At 42.7% G+C, this 23,131-nt stretch overlaps 1 protein-coding gene across 1 annotated transcript; it reads left to right on the top strand.

The window, feature by feature from the left end:
* Positions 1-5,786: 5,786 nt before the first annotated feature.
* pitpnc1b (phosphatidylinositol transfer protein cytoplasmic 1b) lies at positions 5,787-22,247 on the top strand (the record flags this gene model as incomplete). Its single annotated transcript, XM_080501537.1, is given in 10 exon segments — positions 5,787-6,366; positions 10,475-10,623; positions 13,080-13,176; positions 13,538-13,609; positions 16,531-16,623; positions 18,576-18,731; positions 20,143-20,206; positions 20,465-20,551; positions 22,089-22,225; positions 22,227-22,247. Coding segments are annotated over 10 exon segments (924 nt in total). The 5' UTR covers positions 5,787-6,318.
* Between the last annotated feature and the right edge of the window lie 884 nt (positions 22,248-23,131).

Raw genomic sequence — 23,131 nt, 5'->3', positions numbered from 1 at the left:
TTTTCTTTTCTGTTTTCTCTCGATGTGACAGGCAAACTTCTACCATCTGGCATGGATGCCGTTAAGCAAGCGGGCCTCGAGCCGCAGGGAATATAGCGAGACTTCCACACACTGCCACATTCAACAGAGAGCCCACACAATCACATTACTTTTGTAGCGTAGTGGAGACCTTAAAGCCACCGGGATGACTTTCTGAGCCCAGCTGGACAATGAGGTATTACCATTAAAGACATGGAGCTTCGACACGAGGCAATGGGGTATATGGTGGAGAGCTGATTAGATGAGATGAAGACAGAGTGGGAAAGGGGTTCATTGAAGGAGCATGAAGGGGCCACGGAGTAATGCCATGTTTTCAAAAGAGGCCTTTCAACTTTCTTATTCCTCCACCATGCACGGTCGTCTATATGTGCGCATTTACTTTGCATTCACTCTCGGAGTCTATCTCTCTCTTTCCCTTTTCCTCCAGCTCTCACACTCGGGGCAGAAAGTGAAGGAAAGTGGCAATTGAATTTCCTTTCAGTAGTGGTGTGTGGAATAGGAAAAAGTGCAGGGCCACAGTGCCGGCCTCTATCTCGGGCAGACACTGCACGCAGCCTTAATCCATTCCTCTGCCCTTCCCCTTCCACGCACTCGTCTCCAAAATCCCCTCCACTCCATTCCTGGAATAAATTATTTCATTTCTTTTGGTCCGCAGCAGTTTTATTCGTCTCTGTGGTGCTCCACAAGTTCTGTCCCTGCGGAGAGCCCTGATGAATGTGTTGGGCTCCCACCCTCTGATCATCCCTGCTCTGAACGCCTTTAGATACACACTCGCTTCTGGCTGCCTCCAATGCACATAAGAACTCTCTCTCCTCCCCTCACCCTCACCCGCGCCTCTCTCTCGCTCTCTCTCTCTCTCTCTCTCTCTCTCTCTGTCTCTCTCTCTCCCTCTCAGACTCACAAATACACAAAGGAATAATGCAAGCTATAGAATAGATCTGAATCTTTTATCTTTTTCTTCACACACTCGTACTCTGCGGAGACAAAAACACATTTTCACTCTCCTCTGTGGATGTGAGCCGATGCGACTGTTTCTTGTTCAGATTAATGATGACATTTAAGAACACTGAACAATTTCAAATAACATATATAATTCATCCGGGAACATGTGTTCAACAATATATGGAATCCATTCTATATTGCTGAGCTCATGAATATGGAGGGAGGAAAAAAAGCTGCAAATGAATTATTCTTTTTTATAATCGGAGTCTCAGGACTTGATTACAGGAGCAAGAGGCCAGTGTGTGATGGCAAATGTTGTGTGCAGTGTGTTTCTGTATTGGGAGGAATTAATGATGGCAGTTGCAGCTTCTCTTGTGCCAAGTTGTCATGTCGGGTTGCTGCGTCCTGCAACGCTGTCTGGAGCCCCTAACAATGTCGGATAACTCCTCGTCTTCCTCAGTTGTGTGCGCGTGGTTTTCTAGATTGGCATTCGATAAGGATAACCGAGCGTTGTGCTACATATCCAGGTCGCTGGGGGATTCACTTCTAGCTTCTAGTGCGCACACGCACACACACACACACACACACACACACACACACACACACACACACACACACACACACACACACACACGCACGCACGCACGCACGCACACACGCACACGCCATTCCCCTGGGAAGCGGTCCTCCAGTGGTATCAATTAAGGAGTCGGTCCAATCAATGTCTTAGCAGCCGCCTGATACTCAACTACAAGGAGATTAAGACTAAGCTTACATCTTAACACAAACGAGACAACCACAAAAAAACATTCATACAGAAGAAGACCTCCCACTCAAAGACATAAAACACACATTACACATCACGGCACACAAAGATGTTAGCACAACAACTAGCCCCCTTTCTGTCTGCTGTGTCGTTGCATCTGGCGGCGTTTGCTCTTTGAGCCGCTCTCTGAACAGAGGACAGGAATGGAATACTTTCTCTTATTTTGTTCTTCTCTTGTTTCTCCCTTTGCTAGGCTAAAGTCTGACCTAAATACAGCCGGTTTTTGACGACTGGCCCAACAATGAGATCCGAGGCGTCCAGCGGGCTCGTACTGATAGTGGAAGTGAAGGGAGGGAGGCGAAGGACCTGGACACACTCCCAGAGAGATGCCGGTACTTACCACTCTTCCCAACTGTGCAACATGGAGCTCATAAACCAGTCAAACCTCTTCCTCACACACTGCTGAATTCATCATCTTAAATCTCACTCAAAGCCTTACCTTTCACCCCACCATGAGATGAAAAAGCTGCAGTGTATCAGGTTTGTGCCCTCCACCAAGCCACCACTAATCCAGGCCCAGGCGAGAGGGGTCCATCATTCACATGGGGGGGGGGCACTCGAGCACCTCTGACCTTGGCTTGTGACCACACCTTGAGATTGAAGATCTGGTAATGCAGAGATGGCAGCCGGCCCACCAGTTAATGATCAGCACCTTTCCTTTTTCTGCTAAATACAGAATTCTATCACACACACACACACACATTGGAGTTCAACCAAACACACTCACACGTGAACACAATCAGAACAGGAAGCACAGAGGTCAAAGAATGCCTCACCAGTTTTTAAGTGCACCCATTCATTTTTCATGTCATGACGCCAGGAGATGTGATAGGTGTAAGCACCGTGATGAAGTCCCTTCCAATTTCATCAGCACCTGCTCCTCCATCCTGTACGGCAGGAAATAAAGACGGGCAGCCCTGACCAGAAGAACCACTTTAAAATGTTTCACTCAGGTGGAAGTACAGCACTGCTTCCTCAGATGACTCTGACCCATCAATACTGAGAGGTTCAACGTGGACTTAATCACAAACGTAGCAGATGACGAGGCAACACAAGGATGGAATTTTGTCATAGAAATCGATCATATTTTTCAGTTTGCCCCCAATAATGTTTATTCTAATTTATATTCAAGAAGAAAACAGAACAGTGCCTGTTTTCTTTCACCTATAATGTCAAAGAATGAAAGACAAAGAATTTAAGTAAATTTTTGTAAATATGGTCCAAAGTGTTTAAAAATACTGGCCCGAGTCTCTAAATGTATTCTTTATACAGCACATATAATTTGTATTGTATTTTTTAATGTTTTTGCAATACAAGAACAAAGAATCAAGACATGACGGCAGCAAATCAAACTGGAAAAGTTCATTTCAAAAGATTGTGGTTTAAAGTCATTCTGTCTTTGTGACCCTTGTTTCCAAACTGAAGTAAATCTCAAGAAAACCAGAGCAGCCAACCCTCACGTATTGAGAGGCAAAGTCATGCTTTAAACTCCAAGATCACAGGCAGCTCACATAATCTCAGCAGCAAATTTGGGTTGATGTCAGACTTTGTATCATGATTTCGTGTTTAACAGCTGCCGGGATCCATTTGGAGCAAAAATAAAACTGCACAAAATATTGTCACTTTATCATTATTGTGATTTAAACACGCGCAATATACATATTACAGACTGAACTAGGATAAATGATGTTTCCATGCACTGTGCTTTATAAACTCAAACAACAGAATATTAAACATGAAAAAAAGTAAGCTTAACTGCAAACAATTCAAAAACTGCAAAACAAACGTAATAACTTGCCAGAGAAAGAACATCAAACACTAAATCATGTTTTCCTAATGTGAAGCTTTTGTGTGCAGGCCAACAATTGCTTGTTACACTTCTAGTTGTTCACTATGTTGTTGTTGTTTTTGGTTGTTTTTTTTAATGATTATTTTCATGAACTGCCACAGAAGTAATGTTATGCCACGTTACTGTTATTGCATTGCAACATTTATTTTTAAATAAAATGCATACATTGTTTTGAAAGTTTTCAAAAAGTTTCTTTTGTGGTTTGTGTTTTTTTTTTTAAAGTGAGAGTTGAACCAAACCAGAGTCTGATAGGTCAGATATGCCACAAAGGTTTATGAACCTCTCAAGTATACATCCCACAACCAGGAACTTTCTGAGTTAAAAGAATAACACTAGAACTCCATTTAGACTCTGGATCCAGTGATGATTAAAGTCCCCATGATATTGCTTATTCTTGGGTAAAGTTATTGCAGATGAGAAGCAGCCACACTGCATTCCAAGTTCAGCTTTGTGTGTGAAATCGAGGCTCCAGTCACACCAAGAACCCACATGATGTAACTCAATTTATGAACAAGTTGAAATAATCTGGAAGTGATGAGATCACAATGCACATGTGTTCAGATCTTATTCAGTAATTAATTCAGTCTAAATTGTGATAACACTTCAAACAACTTCAAGGTGACATACTTGGACAGGACAAGTAGCAAATCAGACTGGACCAATAATGCTTTCATTTTTCCTTTGCTTGGCTTATGACGCACTGTGTTTCCAAGGAATTAGAATATTGAGATCATATCACACATCAGGAAGATTCACGATAATGGGATCAAGTATTAACATGAGGTGTAGTCGCAAAGGCCTGAGGATCAACTGTTATTATACAGGTAATATGTCCTTTATATTCTGCAGTTAGTGTGGTTTTTAAAGACTGGGGCACATTTTAGACCAGTAAACATCTGTTTAATCTATTAATATATCAATCTTATGATCAACTTTGATCAATTTGCCAGATTAGTCATCTGAGAGCGCCGCCGTTCCTCACCAAGGCTCAACAAACAACCCTCGAAGAACAATTAAATAATCAATCAAAGTAATCAATGACTCAATCAACTGCTGAACGCGCATCAACGTCGTCACCAATCATCCTTTAAATTGCAGTGATGCATGTGCTGTCAGAGTTTGGTGGGTTGGGTCTGGGGGGAAAAATCAGGGCAGAGACGAGCAAAGCACACCTCGGCTCTCTGAAGTGGCTTCCCTTCTCTAAACACTGATCTGATAAGATAGGAGCGAACCCCACCAGGAATTTGTTTCCACCGCTCTTTCACTGCAGAGCGGTAGATAGCGCAGACATGTGGAGAAGAGAGCCACTTTGGCCCTGTCTCAAGACACACCAAGAAAAGCAAGTGAATTCCACCAGAGAGGAAGAATCCAGGGCCGGTCATTGGTCTTGGCCGTCGTCACGCCGACCCAGACAAGCCAAACATCTGCTTCCCTTATTTGATGGGGGAGGCAACAATGTGTACTTGGCAGTCAAAGTCGGCCCTCAGTCATACAAAGAGGAAAGTGGCCCGTGGCTCAAGGACAGAGACAGGCGAGAAATTACGACTGCCTCAATTCCACCACTCGTTGACTAAACGCGGATTCAATTAAACGCAGCTGAAGGTCATGAGGTAATACAATATAACCGAGTCTGGCACTGTGCTTAATGGAACATCTCATGGCTCTGGTAATATTTAATCCAAGTGGCCACAGTGACTCCCCCTGTGCGTTGGCCATTCAAATGCTCTGAGTGCTGTCATAACCTAAGTGGAAGAGCCTGAGGCCGACACTTCAAACACTGACGAACAACAGTATTAACCAACGTTACTCAATGCTGCCGGTTATTTCAAGCATGACTGTTACTGTTGACTGCAGTCTTGGTGAATGACAAGGAGTAAGAGATAAACATCAGAGGGAAGAAGGAGGAGGAGGAGGAGGAGGAGGAGAAGGAGGAGGAGGGGCTGAAGGGTGACACAGGTGAAGAGGTACCAAAGTACAGTGGGCGGGGAGTGGGAGAAGTAGAGGGGGTGAGAGAGAGAAGGAGGGCTTGTGGGAGAGAGGGAGGGGAAAGAAAAGAAGATAAGGAGGAAGCTAGCAAAGGAATTTGTGAGGAACTGAAACGAGTGGCCAGTGGCGGTGAGGAAAGGGAGGAGCGCCAAGCAGACAGCAAGGTTACACACGAGGAGGAATTAAACAAAGCACAGAAAGGAACAGAAGGGAAGGAACAGGTAGAGTTGGTTAGGAGTTGGTTTCAATCTTGCCTCACAGCTGAATACCAGTTTCAAATGCAGCAAAGTAAATGGAAAGTAAAAGGAGAAGAAAACAAAGAGACAGGGCTGGCCCGAGAGGAGAATAGAGGGAGAGACAGCAGTTAAAAAGTTGAGTCCAGGGGAATAATTGAGGAGAAGAAAGCAAGAGGGAGAGACGGGGTTGCTGAGGAGTGAGTGAGAGAGAGGAAAGTAAGAAAACAGCAGACACTCGCTGACAGGGAGGACACAACACAACTGCAAGGACTACTGACATCAGCAAAACAAAAGAAGAAGAGCGTCAGAAAAGAGGTCACTGTGGTCACTGTGGCGTGCTGCTTGTCTGAGCGTGCCTACTATGCAACCGAGACAGCTGAGATAGACAAGCAAAGTCACTCTGTTCAGCTCAAAAAGACGACTCTCCCAGTGGCAGCACCATGTTGATGAAAGAGTACCGCATATGCATGCCACTGACTGTGGATGAGGTAAGTCTGTTTGTCTTTCCCACGCTCACACCCTCCGCTCCCACAACTTTGAACCGAGGGGCAAGAGAGAGGGTTTTATTTCAAATGCGAACATGTTACTCCAGCTTGTAAACTTGAAAGTGCTAATGCGTTGATAAGAAAAGTAGGGAACCGAGCGCAGGAGCCTCCCGCGGCTGCACCGTGGGAGCTTTGGCACATTGGGTAGCGAAGCATGTTGAGCAGCAATGAGCCCAGGCAATCAGACAGAGCCAACGCGCAACACCTGGCCAGCAGCATCACAGCGCTGCTATTGTGTCTGAATTATCTCTCCCATCTGTTTGCGTCTCTACTTCCCTCACTGGCTTGAGCTCTCCGAGCAACACACAAACTAGTCGGACTGGTTACGGCTCTGAACCGTAACTCAAACAAAAGCCCGCAGCTTTATAAACAAAGAGATCCCACTGGAACAGAAAGGTGCGCGAATGGGGGAGTTGTGCACCGAAGTGTCCTTCAAAAGCAATGTCCTCATTGCCTTCTACACCACAACACCCCCCCACCCCCCTCCGTCTCTCACTTCTACCTGTTACCACAACAATGACAGTGACAAATAGCAGTCCAAAATAGGATTTACAGTATCAGTACAGGGCACACAGGAACTTGAGCTTGCAGCAAATCCTCTTTCGCGAGAATGTAATGCAAGTTTAAATGCAGCGTATTTGAGGAGGTATCAAATCGTGGCAGCCACATTGATCCAAGCCATTTATGACAGCCGAACGCCCATTCTATACACTAAAGTGAATAGTGTGAAATCCCCTGTAAAACTTCTGTAATACAACACGGCGCTGCTGATCTTAGGAATGTTAAGCATAATGCCAAGCTATGACTAACGCTGACAGGCGACAGCAGCACAGGGTGAGGAGGAGGATGACCATCGGTTTGGTGGTTCACTTCCCACTTCCTGCCACACCGGCTGAACACAAACAAGACAACAATTCCCAGAAAGGGTTTAACCCGTCCTACGACTTGTAGCGTCATAATATGCAGTTATAGAAAATGCAATAAAGCCCACATTTAATTTTACTACACCATTTAATGTTTTGCTGCTTCACTGCAGTCGTTTAACAAAAGCATCATTTTGACATTTTAACCTGCATACGAGACAAAACGGTCAAGATATCTGATCTGTACAATTACCCACATGACTAACTTCACATAAGTACTCTGTCAATATTTGGATGTTCCAGCTTTTTGTTGAGTCAGTCTTAGTAAAACCAGAGTAGCAAAAAAAAAAAAAAAAAAAAGGCATGACTTGAGGCAGATAGTAGGAGATGGAATGTCCCTAAAAGTTCAGTGAATGTGGAAGATAGGATGATACAGGTGTTCATCTCTTCAGGGCAGAGACTGTTTTCTAAAAGAGAAAGCTTGAGAAACACATGAAATCTACTTTGATTCAATGATTGGAAATTTCAAAAAAACCATGAAAAGCACCAAAGGGGTAAATATGAGCAGGCAGTGTATCAATATTGTATTGACAGTGTGCAATAAGACCAGATACCATCTACGGTTCAAGATAAAGTAACTTTCAAGGAGTAAAAATTGTTGTATTTGCCAGCTTTAAAATAATTATTGGATAGTTACAGATAGTCAGACAGATAGTTCCACCACCTCAGTATATTTGTTTAAGAGTTCAAGAAAATCAGGATGTTTGAGGTCAAATTTGATTTTAATCTGAAAATCTGAACCTGAGCCATAATCCTCATTTCAGTTGCACACAAAGAAGAAGAGCATGCAAACAGGTTGTTTGTCACGATCAACCACGAACTCAACTATTAACGAAACTGAAACAGAAAAAGCTGTAAGTCTCAGGTAGACGTTTCAATGTAATCAGACAGAAAAAAGAAAATAGAACTATAAGCGCACTCTTTACACCCCCTCCCACATCCTCGTAACCTCCCTTCCCCGACGACTGTTAATCAGAAGGCAATCAAAATCCTGTGTACAGAAACGTGGTGAATACTGATGTAAGTATTCAATCAGGCAACACCTGTGGATCTATACAACACGGCTTTTAAAAACTTCCCAGTGTAATCATGTGATGCATATTCGATTCCCTCCATCTTTATGGAAAACGTCACTGTGCCATTGGGCAATAACAGGGCTTGTGACAGATTAACAGTGCAGTAAAATAAGACCTCTGGCTATTTTAAAAATATGTTTTTTTAACTCTGTACCATAATGAGATTCTTCTGGAATAAAACAACAACCTGTGTGGGTGGAGCTCTGCAGTCTGGTTGGTGTTGAGAGGGTGTAAAAGCGCCCATCACCATGATTAATTAAGTCCCATGAATGCCCAATAAGTAAATATTGAATGTTGACATTGCAGAGTAATTGGAACAAGAAGGAGGAGTGTCACATGATGTCAACAGAGCATGGTGAAGGATGGCGAACTGATGTCTGCCGCCTTTTTCCTCACATCCTCCCATCTTTCTGTTTCTCCCTATAATTAAACTCATGTTGTTTTTTTGTGCCACACCAATATAGGGCAACAAAATGAATTGCATTGTGGGAGCCGCAGAAGAACCGTTTACTTGTTTATTCTGTAATTTTACTGCCTTTTTTTTTATAATAACTTTAAAAAACAAAGTTTCCCTCATGATTTGCAATTAAAGCAAGCATTATATTGTAAACAGAAGCGAGGTTCGGGAAAAAATGAGAGCGATGGTATCAGTAGGTGGAAAAAAAAAAGAGGTATCATGGTGTAAAGCATGTAAATTTGAGATTGCTTAAAAGACAACACTGATTCTGTCGGGGTGAGCTCAACGAGGACGCACTGGAGATGCCCAAAGGCCTCGTCCTCTTTAGACACAGCACGAGAAAATACTCCTCCTGCCTCATCAGCATCAGGCACTAACTGGGGCTGCAGCACAGAACAAAGTCCCTTCCTCCTAATCGAGACACTATTCACTCGCCCTCACAGGCCAAATTAATTTTTGGAGTATGTCGCTTGCTCACTTTGGGGAACTCTTCACACACAATAATGGATTCTGTATTTACAAAATGAAGAGCAAATACAAAGGCCGAGACTGTGAGTGAATGTCTGTCAACACAAAAAAGTAAAGACTCAGACTCAGCAGCTGAGGATGAACCTGCTGTCAGGAAGATTTATCAACACCACTCTGACTGATATAGAACTTCATGTTAACGCTTTATGAGCCACACGCTGAAATATTGTGATCACTCACATAGTCCTCTCTACCAACTGAGTCACAGCCATACTCAATATGATGAACTTATTGCATTCAGAGTCTGAAAGTGAAGCATCGGCTTTATTGTTAATCTTCATGTCATTTTTCATTAAATTCATTGCCAAATTTAAACCATCAATCAGGTGCACTGGCTTGAAGTAGGAATGTGTTTCCAAAGTGAAAGGCTAAAACACCACAATGCTTTTGTTATGGTGAGGAGTATAAAACTGAATTATGTTTTAACCGTTCTTATTTTACAAATTCTAGAAATCATACACATTGATCATAGGACTTCAATGATAATCACAATTATTTAGTCATATTATGTGACCAGCATCAACCCTTTATTGTGTGAGCAACAGAAAGAAACTGACTCAGTGATGACCACTATGCAAAACTACCAGTCTACTAATGTTATGTGCCTGGATTCCAGAAAGTGAAGCCTTCTATTTCTGAAATTCAAAAAATGAACAAAAAACAGTAATAAAGAGCTTTACTTGTACACTTGTCATTACTGTGCCCCCCAAGGACTTCCACACTAAATCCATCAGCTCACTCCATTGGAACAAAATCTTCCCAATACCCTCAAAAACAGAAGGTAGAATTTAAGAACGGTCAATGAAGTCAAACTTGGTGGGAAAAAAGGACAAAATTCATTCAAACCTGCAACAATAAAATCCAAATGAATAAAAAAGTAATCTGGTCAAAAGAGGGTAAAAGTTGTACATGGAGACAGATAACGATCTTAAGGATTGGGAGGATTATGTTTGCGTTGTGCTTCATGTTCTCTTATCAGTTTTTTTTTCTTTTTTTTCCGAGTATGTTGTCCGTCATCTCTGTGACCATTAACTTCTCCTCTTCTTAAACCTCTCTCCGGGCTCCAGTACAGGATCGGTCAGCTGTACATGATCAGCAAGCACAGCTGCGAGCAGAGTGGTGGGGGCGAAGGGGTGGAGGTGGTGAAGAATGAGCCCGCTATTCACCCTCAGCATGGACCCGGGCAGCTGACCGAGAAGAGAATCTACCTCAGCAGGTAGATTTCCCCTTTCACAATCGTGTTGCGCCACCTAATGAGCGACGAACAATCAAGACTATTTACAACCCTACCCTTGGCTTGTCAGGTCTGCCATTACAATAATTGATGTCGCGTGATCGTTGATCTTTTGCTTTACTGTCAATGTCGTGTGGATTCCACTCATCAATCGTGTCAGGCAGTAAAACAGCGCTTTGGCGCCGCAGCAGCAACCATCCTACATCCAAAGTCCAAGGACTTTTGTCTCAAACATCTTCAGGCCGACACCGAGTGGTTACAGTTGACACAGATATGATCTCATCCAGGAAAGCAGGAGAGAGCAACCTTAAAATTGAGTGTCAAATGAGTGTCATAAATGTCACCAGTATGACACAAGGTTTAAAAAAAAAAAAAAAGAGGACTGGGACTTCAAAGTGATCATTTACAGGAACAATAATGTGTTATGACACTTATACATCAATGTACCAGGCACACAAGACAACAACCACAGATGTCACATAAGTAGGCACTTTACTCAATGCCTCCATTGCATTGTCCTACATTGAAGGAGTTCCTTACATAATCAAAATAGACATAACTCACTGAACTTTCAACATGTTTGCAAATCAGTACATAGCTGGTGCTGTTACAGTCTCAATTCAAACTTGCCGTAAATTTCCATCGCTGATAATTACAGGTCAACACAGTGCATCTACGTCATCCTCGAACTGGTCCGAGGGGATTTTAGTGCTTGTTGTTGTTGTTCTTTGTATTGTTGAAATTGTCAGTCAGAGGCTGTTCACACAGTCATAAAAAGTTTTAACGTCATCCAATGTTTTAATAAACAGTGCACTAACAATAAGAAAAAAAAATTCATAATAAACTTTATTGTTGTTGGCAACTGATACAAAAATGATTTTCAAAGATTGACTTGAAGAATCCTTTGACAGTATTGCCTTTCACACAGATGAAAAGCAGCTGGCCACTTTAGCTAAGATTAAGAATGAAAATGGGGAAGCCGCTCACAGGAGGCCTGATCATAAATTTGCATAACATCAATCCTGTCTTTTGGTCTGTTTGATTTGTAAACAAAGTGTAAACACATCATTTTGAGGCTGAACATTTCTGGATTGAGAAGTTAATGCCTAAACCCAAGATCAACAAACCCCGCACTCAATCCCAATGAGGGGAAAATGTTTGCTTTTACACTTTTTTATGTTTTTTTTGTGATGTGCCATGATTTGTGATTTAGGTTAGATCTGACCACATTTTCACATTTATTTTACATCAGTAAGGTGGCTCCAATCGTATATCGAAAGTAAATGCAGTATTCCTGACCCTGTCATCTAATTCATCATTACCAAATGGACAACAGTATTTGCAGAAAATAACAGCAATACTGTATTTGTGGACATTCCCTCTCCTTCCTCCTCCTGTTGTGATTTGTTAAGCAGGTGTGATGTATTCAAGCAAGCAGCTATGATGGAGTACGTTATCAATCTGTCAGCTTTTTATATGTTGCTTATAAAAACTAAATGGAGGGAGTTATACATAAATGATGTTTTTTAAATTTTCCATCAAGCTGAAGCAAAGACGTGACCTTCCTTGTTGGTTTGACATGTGCAGTGTTTAACAGACAAGCATGTGAGCAAAACCTGAAAGTTTACAACAAGAAACCACAGGAAGGAGGACTGCAGTGCACATTTCATTATGCTGTATGGTGACAATCCATTAATCATTTAGTTGTGATCATAATGAAGGCCCCGCCTAAGAAAACAACCCAAATTCACTTTTGAGTAAAAATTCACTTCCTACCCTTCCGATAACCTCACTCATTACCCTAATGTAACCTCAAGTCTTATTCCAATCACCACTCTAAACCCAGGGCCTAATCCTACAATAAACTCTCAAAGAAGTAAAGAAATGTTCTCAGTGTGGAGGATTTTTCTAATCTTTGTGTGCTTGTGGGACATTTAGCACTCATTAGTAAAGATATGCTGAAACACCCACAAACACGCAGACATAAAAGCACATAAGGACACAGACACGCACACAGGCAGACACGCGCATATAACACCACACACACACACACACACACACACACACACACACACACACACACACACACACACACACACACACACACACACACACACACACACACACACACACACACACACACACACACACACACACACACACACACAGGTGCCGTAACCGCACAACGTCTTCTTCCTCAATCATGTCCTGACATGTGACCCAGTAACTACAGTAACAATTCATCACCACAGGTGTAATTGGAAATGAGTCATAGCCTACAAATGAATGCTGTGGTGACAGTAGCCTACAGGTAATCTGGCTATAAATGGCACAAAAACCACTCAGGATCTCTCCGCCTCCCTCCATAATCTCTCTCCTGCTCTCCCACATTTGCGGCCCTGTGACTGCGGTTCTCCTGTGTTCCCGTTGGCTTCCAGCAAACTCCCATCTTGGGCGAAAACGTTTGTCCCGCGCTTCTTCTACGTGACAGAAAAGGCGTGGAACTTCTACCCGTACACGATCACAGGTGTGTTTGTTTACCTTTGTTTGTGTTAAACATATGGTTGCCTTCACCTCAATGCATAATACAAAGCTTATTTACTTTCAACAGCTGTTTTTTTTTTCAAGTGCCATCAAATATTTATGACTTCGTATGTACAAATTCCCCGGTGGTGAAGTGTATATGTGTGAGGCTGCAATTTCATGCTCATGAATATGAGTAACTAAATGTGTTTCTCTCTATCCATATTGAATGTCCCTGGTGCCGCAGAGTACTCAGTGAGTATTCTCACACATCATTTACTGTACATAAATGCAACAGAGCTCATCTCTATTCAATATCATCAGATCTTGGATAGATCCCCCTCCTTACACTTTTATCTCTTTCTACCTTTAGGTATCTTTCCTCCCCAGGTTCAGTATTCGCATTGAGACAAGATTTGAGAACAACAACGGCAGTAACGACAACGTGAGTATAACTGAGAGGAAGTGAAAGATGAGAAAGATGGAGTGATTAGACAAAGAAGGGGCGGAGAAAGACAAGAGAAATTGCAATCTCCTCTGCAGCACTCCAAAAATGTTCATCAAACTGATGTGCCCATTACGACGAAAACAAGCAAAGCACGAAATGCACTATTGGCAGATCTATTAAGCAGACATGCAGTGTGCTGATCATGGCTGCCAGAATGCATTTTGTCCAGCGCCAACACATAGACGGATATTCATGAGCAATTGCTACTGTGTCTGGCACTTGTGACTGCGCTGGGTAATCGAGGAAAGTCAGGAAACAAGACTGGGCATGCCAAAATACGGAGTGTTCTGCCGGTACAGAAAATGTGGCAGATCTTGTTTCCTGTCATACATTTACAGGTTACATGAATTTATTCCAAACGAGCACACATTCCCACAGAGTCACCACATCATATAAGTGTCAAGACTCTGTCGTACAAACCTGCGGTAATGGGGAACCACTTGGAACCAGTAGAAACACAATATCAACACAATACTGACATCTAACCTGCCCATAGGTTGCGACGTCTCTACAGTTGGTTTTCCTGCCACATTGTTAGCGTTCAGAAAATCAGCAAGTAGTGTCTAACAAGTCAGTCCCACAAAAAAATGTTTTAAAAACCCTCACAATGAAACAATACTGTCGCCAGAAAAACCAACACATGCTGGATTTAAAGTCAATATCATCATTAGACTTCAGTTAACCTTAAGGAAATACTGGCATACTGCATGGGCCAAGCAAGTGGAGTATATCTATTTAATTTTAATCACTATAAGATCAGTTTATTACAGATCATAGAAAGAAAAATCATTTAGTCAAACTGATGCAAAAAGAAAAAAAAAATACTGTTGAGGTGAGTGGGAATTTCTAAGTTTCCCAGCCTTCTCATGTCAGGAACTTTCCTATTTCCCAGCTACACATGAGCGCACCATCATGTGCACATCATTCAGTTGTTCAGTAGTGACACTATCAGTGTTTCACTTCTCAGTACCTGCTGATCCAGAAGAAACAGGATCTAATAATAACCATGAGTCACAAAGCAAACAGGTGAGATATTTCACCCCAACCAGGTCAGTGTGACAGTGATTTTGTAGGCCTGGCAGCAGCAAATCCATTTCCAATACATCATTATAGTGTCGAGCTACATTTTCAGGTCGTGGTTCTCTGCAGGTTTATCATTACAATCGAACCTTCAAGCCTCTCAAAGGGCTTTCTTAAAGTCTTAAGATACATTGATGGAGGGAAAAGCCACTTTGAAGAAAAATGTTAAGCAGTTCATAAGTGGAGGTTTATTGTTACACTATGCTTATTTAACAATGGTAGAAATTGGTTACTCCTTGAAGTCGGTTTTACATGAGGAACACAGGCTAGATTTATGGAGGGAAAAAAAAGGTGCTTTGTTATCGAGAAACCTAAACTACACAACACTTGCATAGAAATTACCAAAAAGTTTGTCCTAAAAAATGCATTTGGAAAATGATAATGAGTTGTTTGTTTCTTAATTTTCCAAAACGGCATCCATCTTTTATACCGATTCTTTCAAAGATTGCAGAAAGATCAAGGTTATAGTAGGCAGGGTCCAGTCTGAATGACCAGGCATTCCCTCCAGCTCGCAATGAAAATTTATTTGACCCAGAATGTGACTTTAGACAATAATGGCAAATCACAATATATATATAAGCCTGATCTAACGTGCCCTATGCCAGGCTTTATCTTAAGGCAAACGTTATATAAGCCTTATTGGATCCAGTTTGGACGACCGTCACGATGTCACTAAACATATTTCACAGCTTTAACAAGTGAAGGCCTGGCCCCCATCCACCAGGCGAGATCCTTCAGTGACGTGAAGCCAGGGAATGCTCCCAGGACCCCCAGGAAGTTCCGCCCCTGTCCTGGACAAGTCCCAATCCATCCCAACAAGCACACACGTCCACATCCTCAGAGTGATGGCATGTAAATTACCACTAGGAATGACAACAATGATAACCACGACTCAGACCAACACAAATTTTACACACTTTTCGTGTATTTCTAATAACATTGTATTTAGTTTTTTCAATGAGTAAAAATCTGACAATGCATATTTGTTAGCAGTTGAATAGAACGTCTTTACTTGATTTGTTTATATGTTTTCTTTTACGCGAGTACCCCAGTCTACCTCAGTCATATTTTCAGTGCCCAGCCCATAATGGATGGGATGTTTCAGTGTGGAAAAGCTACACCTCACAGAAAACAGAGACAGACAATGACAAAGAGGCTGCAAGAGCATAATACCCTGAGCACATCGTAAAAGGCCGCAAAATACACAACCCAGCTAATGCAACGTATTCCATAAGAGGGAGCAAAGACCTTGGGTAGATGCAGACCAGCAACAGTACCAGCATGGTATTATCTTACCCCCAGGTTTTGGCAATTTGTTAGTTTTCAACTGTGAAATGAACAACTTCACCGGGGCATTAGAACAAATTCTAAACAAGGTCAGATAAAAGTGCAGTCTCTTCTGGCTCTCTCCCTCTCTTCAGGTTCACTTCATTCTCTCTCAAGGAAAAGTGTATTCAGCTCCCATAACTCTCGTTTCCTCTTCTCTTTTAATATCCCTCATATGTCCTTGCTTTTTCTTTTTCTTTTTTTTTTCTCGTCCCCTCCTCTGCTCTCTATCTGTTCCCCTCTCTGTTTGCTTCAGTGTGATTTGTTCCATGGGCCTCAGGGTGGGATATAGTGAGGGGTGTTATGGTGTGTGACCTCAGTTTTCTACACAGTTACTCATCTACTCTTATCCTGCTCTCCGCTGAGTGAATCTCTGTGTGCGAGAGTATGCGAGATGCTCGTGTGTCTGCCGCCATTACACTGTATGACCTCCCCCATCTGTTTGAATGTAGGTGTTTGGGGACACGCCAACCCCGGCAGACAGCGTGAGCTTCCTGGACATCCTATGTGACCCCATCCCTGAAAAGCACTACAAAGAATCAGAGGTACATGCCATGCTGTTGCAAACCAGAATTTAAAAAAAAATGTTTTCCATCAAAGAAAGACCTCGACATTTCAAGAAATATCATTAGAATACATGAATGTTAGCAACCAAACCACAGAAATTATGATTCGAGGGGAAAAATACACTGTTTTGTATTTGTTACGTATTTTACTGCCTTGTGGTTTCGCTTCTGAAAGTCGAAAGCAGTGATATACTCCTCTGCTGCTCTCCCTATCTTCACTCCCGTCTCTCCAAGGTTTTACACTTCTTTACTGTCTGCAAGCCCTTTGCGACAAAGGTGGATTCACAAGCCTGTGTACACAACGCAGGCAAACAAAACAGTCATTGCGGATGCATAAAACGCACATGCACGCACCCACACACACACGCACACACTCACACACACCACTTCATCCGTTATACCTGTTCAAATACTGGTTAATGCAAATAAGCCAATCCTATGGCAGCAACCGATCGTATTGAATCATGCAGATATAGACGAGCTGACCTGCTGAAGATCAAACTGAGCATGAGAATGGAGAGGAAATGCGATTTAAGTAACTTTGAACGTGACATGGTTGTTGGTGCCAGATGGGCTGGTTTCAGTATTTCAGAATATGCCGATGTAACCATGATTTTTATACTCAGCTGTCATAAAGAGAGAAAATATTCAGTGTGCGCCAAGTTTTTTGGGGGGTGAAAATGGCCAGAGGTCAGAACAATGGCTGGCCTTTTTTCGAGACGATAGAAAGCGAACAGTATTTCAAATAATCACTCAGACGACCAATGAATGCAGAAGAAGATCTCTGACCATGAAACACGCGGAACCTTGAAGCTGAGAGGAAACAGGAATGTGCAGCTACAGTTTGCACAGACTCACAAAACTGGACAAAAGAAGATTTGAAAGACGTTGCTTGGTCTGATGAGTCTAAATTTCTGCTGTGATATTCAGATGATGGAGTCAGAATAACATAGATTATATCACATGAAAATGGATCCATTCTGTTTTGAATCAGTCTGTTTTGAAAGGTGGTGGTGCGATACTGGAATATCAATATGAACCAAAAATCTCTGGGGAGCCTTTTCAGCACCTTGTTGATTCTCCATGTTTGTCAACAGGAGGTTCTGCTGGTAGAAGGAGGTTAATATCCAACATGGTCGCAACACAAAATCAAGAAACAGAAACACTTTCCCTCCACCCTTTTGGTCACAGACACAATGTGTAATCACACGTTCCTCTTACACGTTGTGTTGAGCAACAATCTACTCACACCTCCACACAGATATGACACTTGTTTTCTCACAGACGCACGCACATGCATGTTACAGAGTGACGTCCCACTGCATCGTCCCATCACATTAACCGAACATTTCCTGCAGGTTGACTCTCAACTCAGCCATAACAACTACTTGCTTAAGCATAACAATTACTCTAAACTGTAGCCTCTTCTTAATTCCTATTTTCTGTCGTGTTTTTTCTTCTACTTCTTCTCCTGTTGGAGGCCTGAAGCCTCAGATCTGGTCTACAGGAGCAGGACTGCCGTCTGTCTCCATGTGGTGACTCGCATGCTTATCGCAGATAATATGAGGTTGTCTCGCATTCTCTTTGATGAAGAATGCAATATGCAGGAAAAGAGGTAGTTACAAAAAAAAAAAAAAAATTGTCATGTCAGCCATTTCTTTAAGAGGAAATCTTCTGATTTGATGTTTCATCGCAGGTCCTGGCTTGTGCGCTGTACCCTATCTCCCGGCTTGTCTAGCTTATACTAATGTCACATCAGCATCTGCACATGTGCTCTTCAGTGTCTCCCTTTGTCCTTTACTTCAGCTCAACACAGACACACACACACTTGCAGTACACACATGTGAATCCATAGATCCCTCTAAAACCACCTTGCAGGGATGCAGTTTCTGCAGACTCAGCAAACAACCCCCACTGATTGCTCTCTACAGGACCTGAGTCTCTGGCAGTCGAATAAAACGGGCCGGGGGCCGCTGGAGAATGGCTGGAGAGATGGCCACAAGCCCGTCATGTGCTCCTACAAGAGGGTGCAGTGCAGCTTTGAGGTTTACGGCTTCCAGTCCAAGACTGAGGAGTTCATACATCGAGTAAGAAAGATTTGTTTTCCTTTATCAAAAAAAAAAAAAAAAAAACCTTTAAAAATTGCAATCGTCATCAGTTCTGATTATGTGTTGTTTTTTTTTCTTGAGTTTGGGGGGGTGTTTTTTTTGTTGTTGTTATTAATGTGCCATGTGCTGTGTTTTGACACAAATAAATCATTACCACATTAATTTCCACACATTAGCATAATTACCAACATCATTGCCAAGAAGGCTGTTAACCTCAGATGACCTCTGCACCACGTTTTCTATAATCCAACAGAAGGTCAGATTGATTAGAAAAATGGCTGCATTGCTTCATAGCAAGAAGAAAGAAAAAAAACACATCTGCTCTTACAGTCGTCACAGTGTGTAGGTAGAAGTTAAACAGCTGATTGGGGGGGGACAAAAAAACAAAAAACAACACGCCTTTATCCTGCACAGTGAAGCAAAGCAATGAGGCATGAACAAAACGCAGACGCACTGGGAGATAAACTGAAGCAGCTTTCTTCCCCTCAACAATTTCACCGTAAACACAAATGTTTTAGTTTTTCCACACGGTGCATCAGAGAAAGACGGATGAAATCGCAAACAGTCTCATTTCTTTTTATTAACCACATAAGCATTGTCAGGATCTTGGCACAGATGTGCTGTAAAATAAAGGTTAATGGCTACACATCACACCTGCGCTCCCGAGCGTGATCTGGTTTCATGGTCTGACGCCAAAAAAAGATAACCAAACGGAAGACTGTAGCTTTGTTTGCTTCACTTTAAATAAACGCAGGCTTTATTCTTCTTTTTTTTTTACATCATACCATGAAAGAATCTATCTGCCATATTGGACACTCCTTGTGAGGACAGAGACCTGCTCTTCAGGTTGGATGAACATCGGCATTCAAACGGAGGCTCCAAGTGATCCACAGTAACAAGATTCACACTGGAGTTTATTTTAATCAGACCAAACCATCAAGTGTGAAGACTCTCCTAACTCGTATATTCCTATATCCTGTCACTGTTGACAGGATTTGACAAGCGCACATTCTCATCGCGACGACTCTGAGAGCATTCATGAGATTAAGAATATTCAAAAACTGCCAGAAAGCAGAGAAAGAAAGCGTTATGTCTTTCACCAGATATTACAGTGCCCCGCAGGACTTGTGCTGTACAACTGTCTAAACAGACAAGCCAAAACTTGTTATCCATTTCTGACAAACACAGTTTAAAAAAAAAAAAAAAAAAAAGCAATATTGAATAACTGCCAATTATTGAAAGTTGAAGATATTGTGGAAAAAGTTTCAGTAGCCCTCATAAACTTTTGGAAAACTGCACAGTCATGAAGTGAACATAAATTCAGGCATTCTGAATATTATTCTCGTCAGAAGAGGGTTAATGATCAGCTTTCTGTTTTTAATGCTTCCAGAACATCAAGGACATTCTGCTGATTGGTCACAGGCAGGCAGTAGCGTGGATAGACGAGTGGCACGGTGGGTCAAAACTACAAGCGCGATACAATATTTACATTGAATAGATGGAAGATAAAAACACTAAAAACAGCACCGCTGTGCTTTGAATCTAAATAACACCTTAACTCTAAGGCTGTGTGTGTGTGTGTGTGTGTGTGTGTGTGTGTGTGTGTGTGTGTGTGTGTGTGTGTGTGTGTGTGTGTGTGTGTGTGTGTGTGTGTGTGTGTGTGTGTGTGTGTGTGTGTGTGTGTGTGTGTGTGTGTGTGTGTGTTCCTATAGGACTGAGTTTGGAGGAGGTGAGGGAGTACGAACAAGTAATGCATGAGAAGACCAACAGCAAAGTCAAATCCAGCATGAACAACGCAGGTGAGGTTACAGCTCCTGACCCACACTATACTGAAATACCACAGAGGAGGAGAGGGGGAGACAGAGAGAGAGAGAGGGAGGGACGGAGGGAGGGAGGGAGGGAGGGAGGGAAGGAAACGGAGAGATAATACAGCTGGATGTGAGAGCAGCTGAGGCAGAGCGAGAGATGGAGGTGAAAACAGCCAATGCTCTGAGAGGCAGATGAAAAGAGCAGCAAGTTTGAAATGTATATTTTTGCGAGGCGGTAATTATTCTCGCATTTAAATTCACCATAATAAGGAGGAGATGTACAGAGGAAGCACGGAGAGGCAAAACACACACCGATTCCCATTCAAAGCACATATCTTGAGATCATTAGGAACGTGTGGTTAATCTGGACAGGTATTTTGTGCTCATGAAAGCTGCATGTTATCATTTCCCTTCCATAAACTACTGAATAGCGCACACTGACAGCTGTGCAATACTAACACACCAGAAATACTGGTTGCACCACGAGTGTCTTCGCTGTGACCTACAAGTACCCAGATGGCTGGAGTACATCTGTGGGGGGGGGTGGGGGGGGTAATATGGAGAGGAAGAGCAGTAGGGAGGTATTTCACAACACAAGAAGCAGTGAGGAGGGACAGACAGAGGGTGTGTGCCCAAAAAAGAAGGACGGCAGGAAGACAGATGTAGTGCGTATGTGTGCGTGTGTCTGTGTGAGGTGGGTGGTGGGTGGTGGTGGTGGTGGTGGTGGGCAGGATGGCTCATGAAGTGATAATGCCACTGCGTCGCTCTGATAAACAGTGTAATGCAGCCACCTGCTGAACTCTCACCATCATGAGCCCTCTCAACATAAATAAGCAACCACTGCAGCACTTAGCCGCAAATGCCAGACCTGGTGGGGGTGTTGTGTTTGGGCATATGTGCATGTGCATGTTGTGTTTGTGCAGGTGTCAGTGTGTGTGTGGTCACTCTGCCCCCTGCTGGTTAGTCTGGTGAACCTCAGCTGGATGTGGGAAGATATCAAAAGGTGTAGAATTCCCAGAATGGCCTGTAGCATCTTGCTGGCTGTGCTCTCCACCACCACCACCACCCCATCACCCCTCCTCTCTCTGTGTGTGTGATGATGAGAGACATCAAGCTGCAACAAATCTGCAGTCATTGCTCAACCTGCTGCAGCTCGCTGCACCACCGTGACCCCCTACAGGCCAAAGATGCTACTGCGCACTGTCCTGCACACACTGAAAAACTGTTTTTATTTCATTCATCTGCTATGGTAACAGCAAAAGATGGTGTGTATATACAACTGTTGGATGAGGGAGACAAACACCAATAAAGGATTTCACTAATGAGAATTCGGTGTAACGCAACTACTGGAAACTTAAACACTGATCATGCTCTTTCTATTCTGCTTTTGCATTAATCTGACGGGAATCTTTTTTATCCTCGCAGCTGCTCAGTTTTATTGCAGTACAGTCTTGATGAAAACATTTGCTGTGTCAAAGAGGCGTACACATAGATAAATAAAGTGATAAAAAATTGTTTTGTGTCTCAGGCCCAGAGGTTGCCACTCGCCCTACGTTCTCCCGCTCCATCTCTGTGACGGATGAGCGTTCCTTGAAGAAGATGGGCGTGACGACTACACCCATGTCTGACCCCTCGGAAACGTCTGTGCCACACAGTCCCATACGCCCTCAATTCAACCCCAGAATGATGTGTGTACGTCTCTCTCTCTCTCTCTCTCTCTCTCCTCTCTCTCTCTCTCTCTCTCTTCGTCTCTCTCTCTCTCTCTCTCTCTCTGTCTCTCTCTCTCTCTCTCTCTCTCCTCCTCTCTCCTCTCTTCTCTCCTCTCTCTCATTCTCTCTCTCTCTCTCTCTCTCTCTCTCTCTCTTCTCTCTCTCCTCTCTCTCACACACAGCTTGTACTTTGCCAACATGAAACCCAAACACAGTCCACAACTCCGCCTTGTCACAATATGAACACATGCAAACAGAAACAAGATCCTAACAGGCAGAGTTTGACATTCTGGGGAATGGCGCGGACTGAGATTAGATAAGTGCTGCTTTCGTCTCTGTACATTGATACAGAAACGGATCAGCTGCTGGTGAGAATTTAAGACTGGGAATAGCCAAACGTATATTCTCCAGGAAAAATCTCCTGAAGGCAGCCCAGCACACTCTCTTCTATGTCCGTTCTGAGAAGCAAAAGGGGAATTCTTGGGAGTTTAAAAATGATATTTTACTAAAACACATATTTTAGAAATTGAATATAATGTAAATGTAATGAAGAAACATTACAAACATGAAATAAGCTTACGTACAAAAGAATAACTGCCACAGGTCTGGTAGTTGCAGAGCTTTATGTTACAATGTTGTGCTTTTCTTTTGCAGTTCATACTGTCCTTTTCATTTCCTACAATGCCATATTGCACTAACAATTGCTCTTTGTGTAAGAAAAAATAAAAATCCATGGGAAGGTTGTGTTATAACTGGCTGACTAGTCGTTTCCGAAACCCAAACACCCAAGTTACAAATTACCAACAAATTTACAGGGTTTAGAGGTGTTGACAGAAAGATTCTGGTGTGTTTGGACAGAGCA

Source organism: Blennius ocellaris (genome assembly GCF_963422515.1).
Source record: "Blennius ocellaris genome assembly, chromosome: 8".
Lineage (NCBI taxonomy): Eukaryota > Metazoa > Chordata > Actinopteri > Blenniiformes > Blenniidae > Blennius > Blennius ocellaris.
The sequence above is the reverse complement of the archived record's forward strand: the minus strand, read 5'-3'. Positions and strand labels throughout refer to the sequence as shown.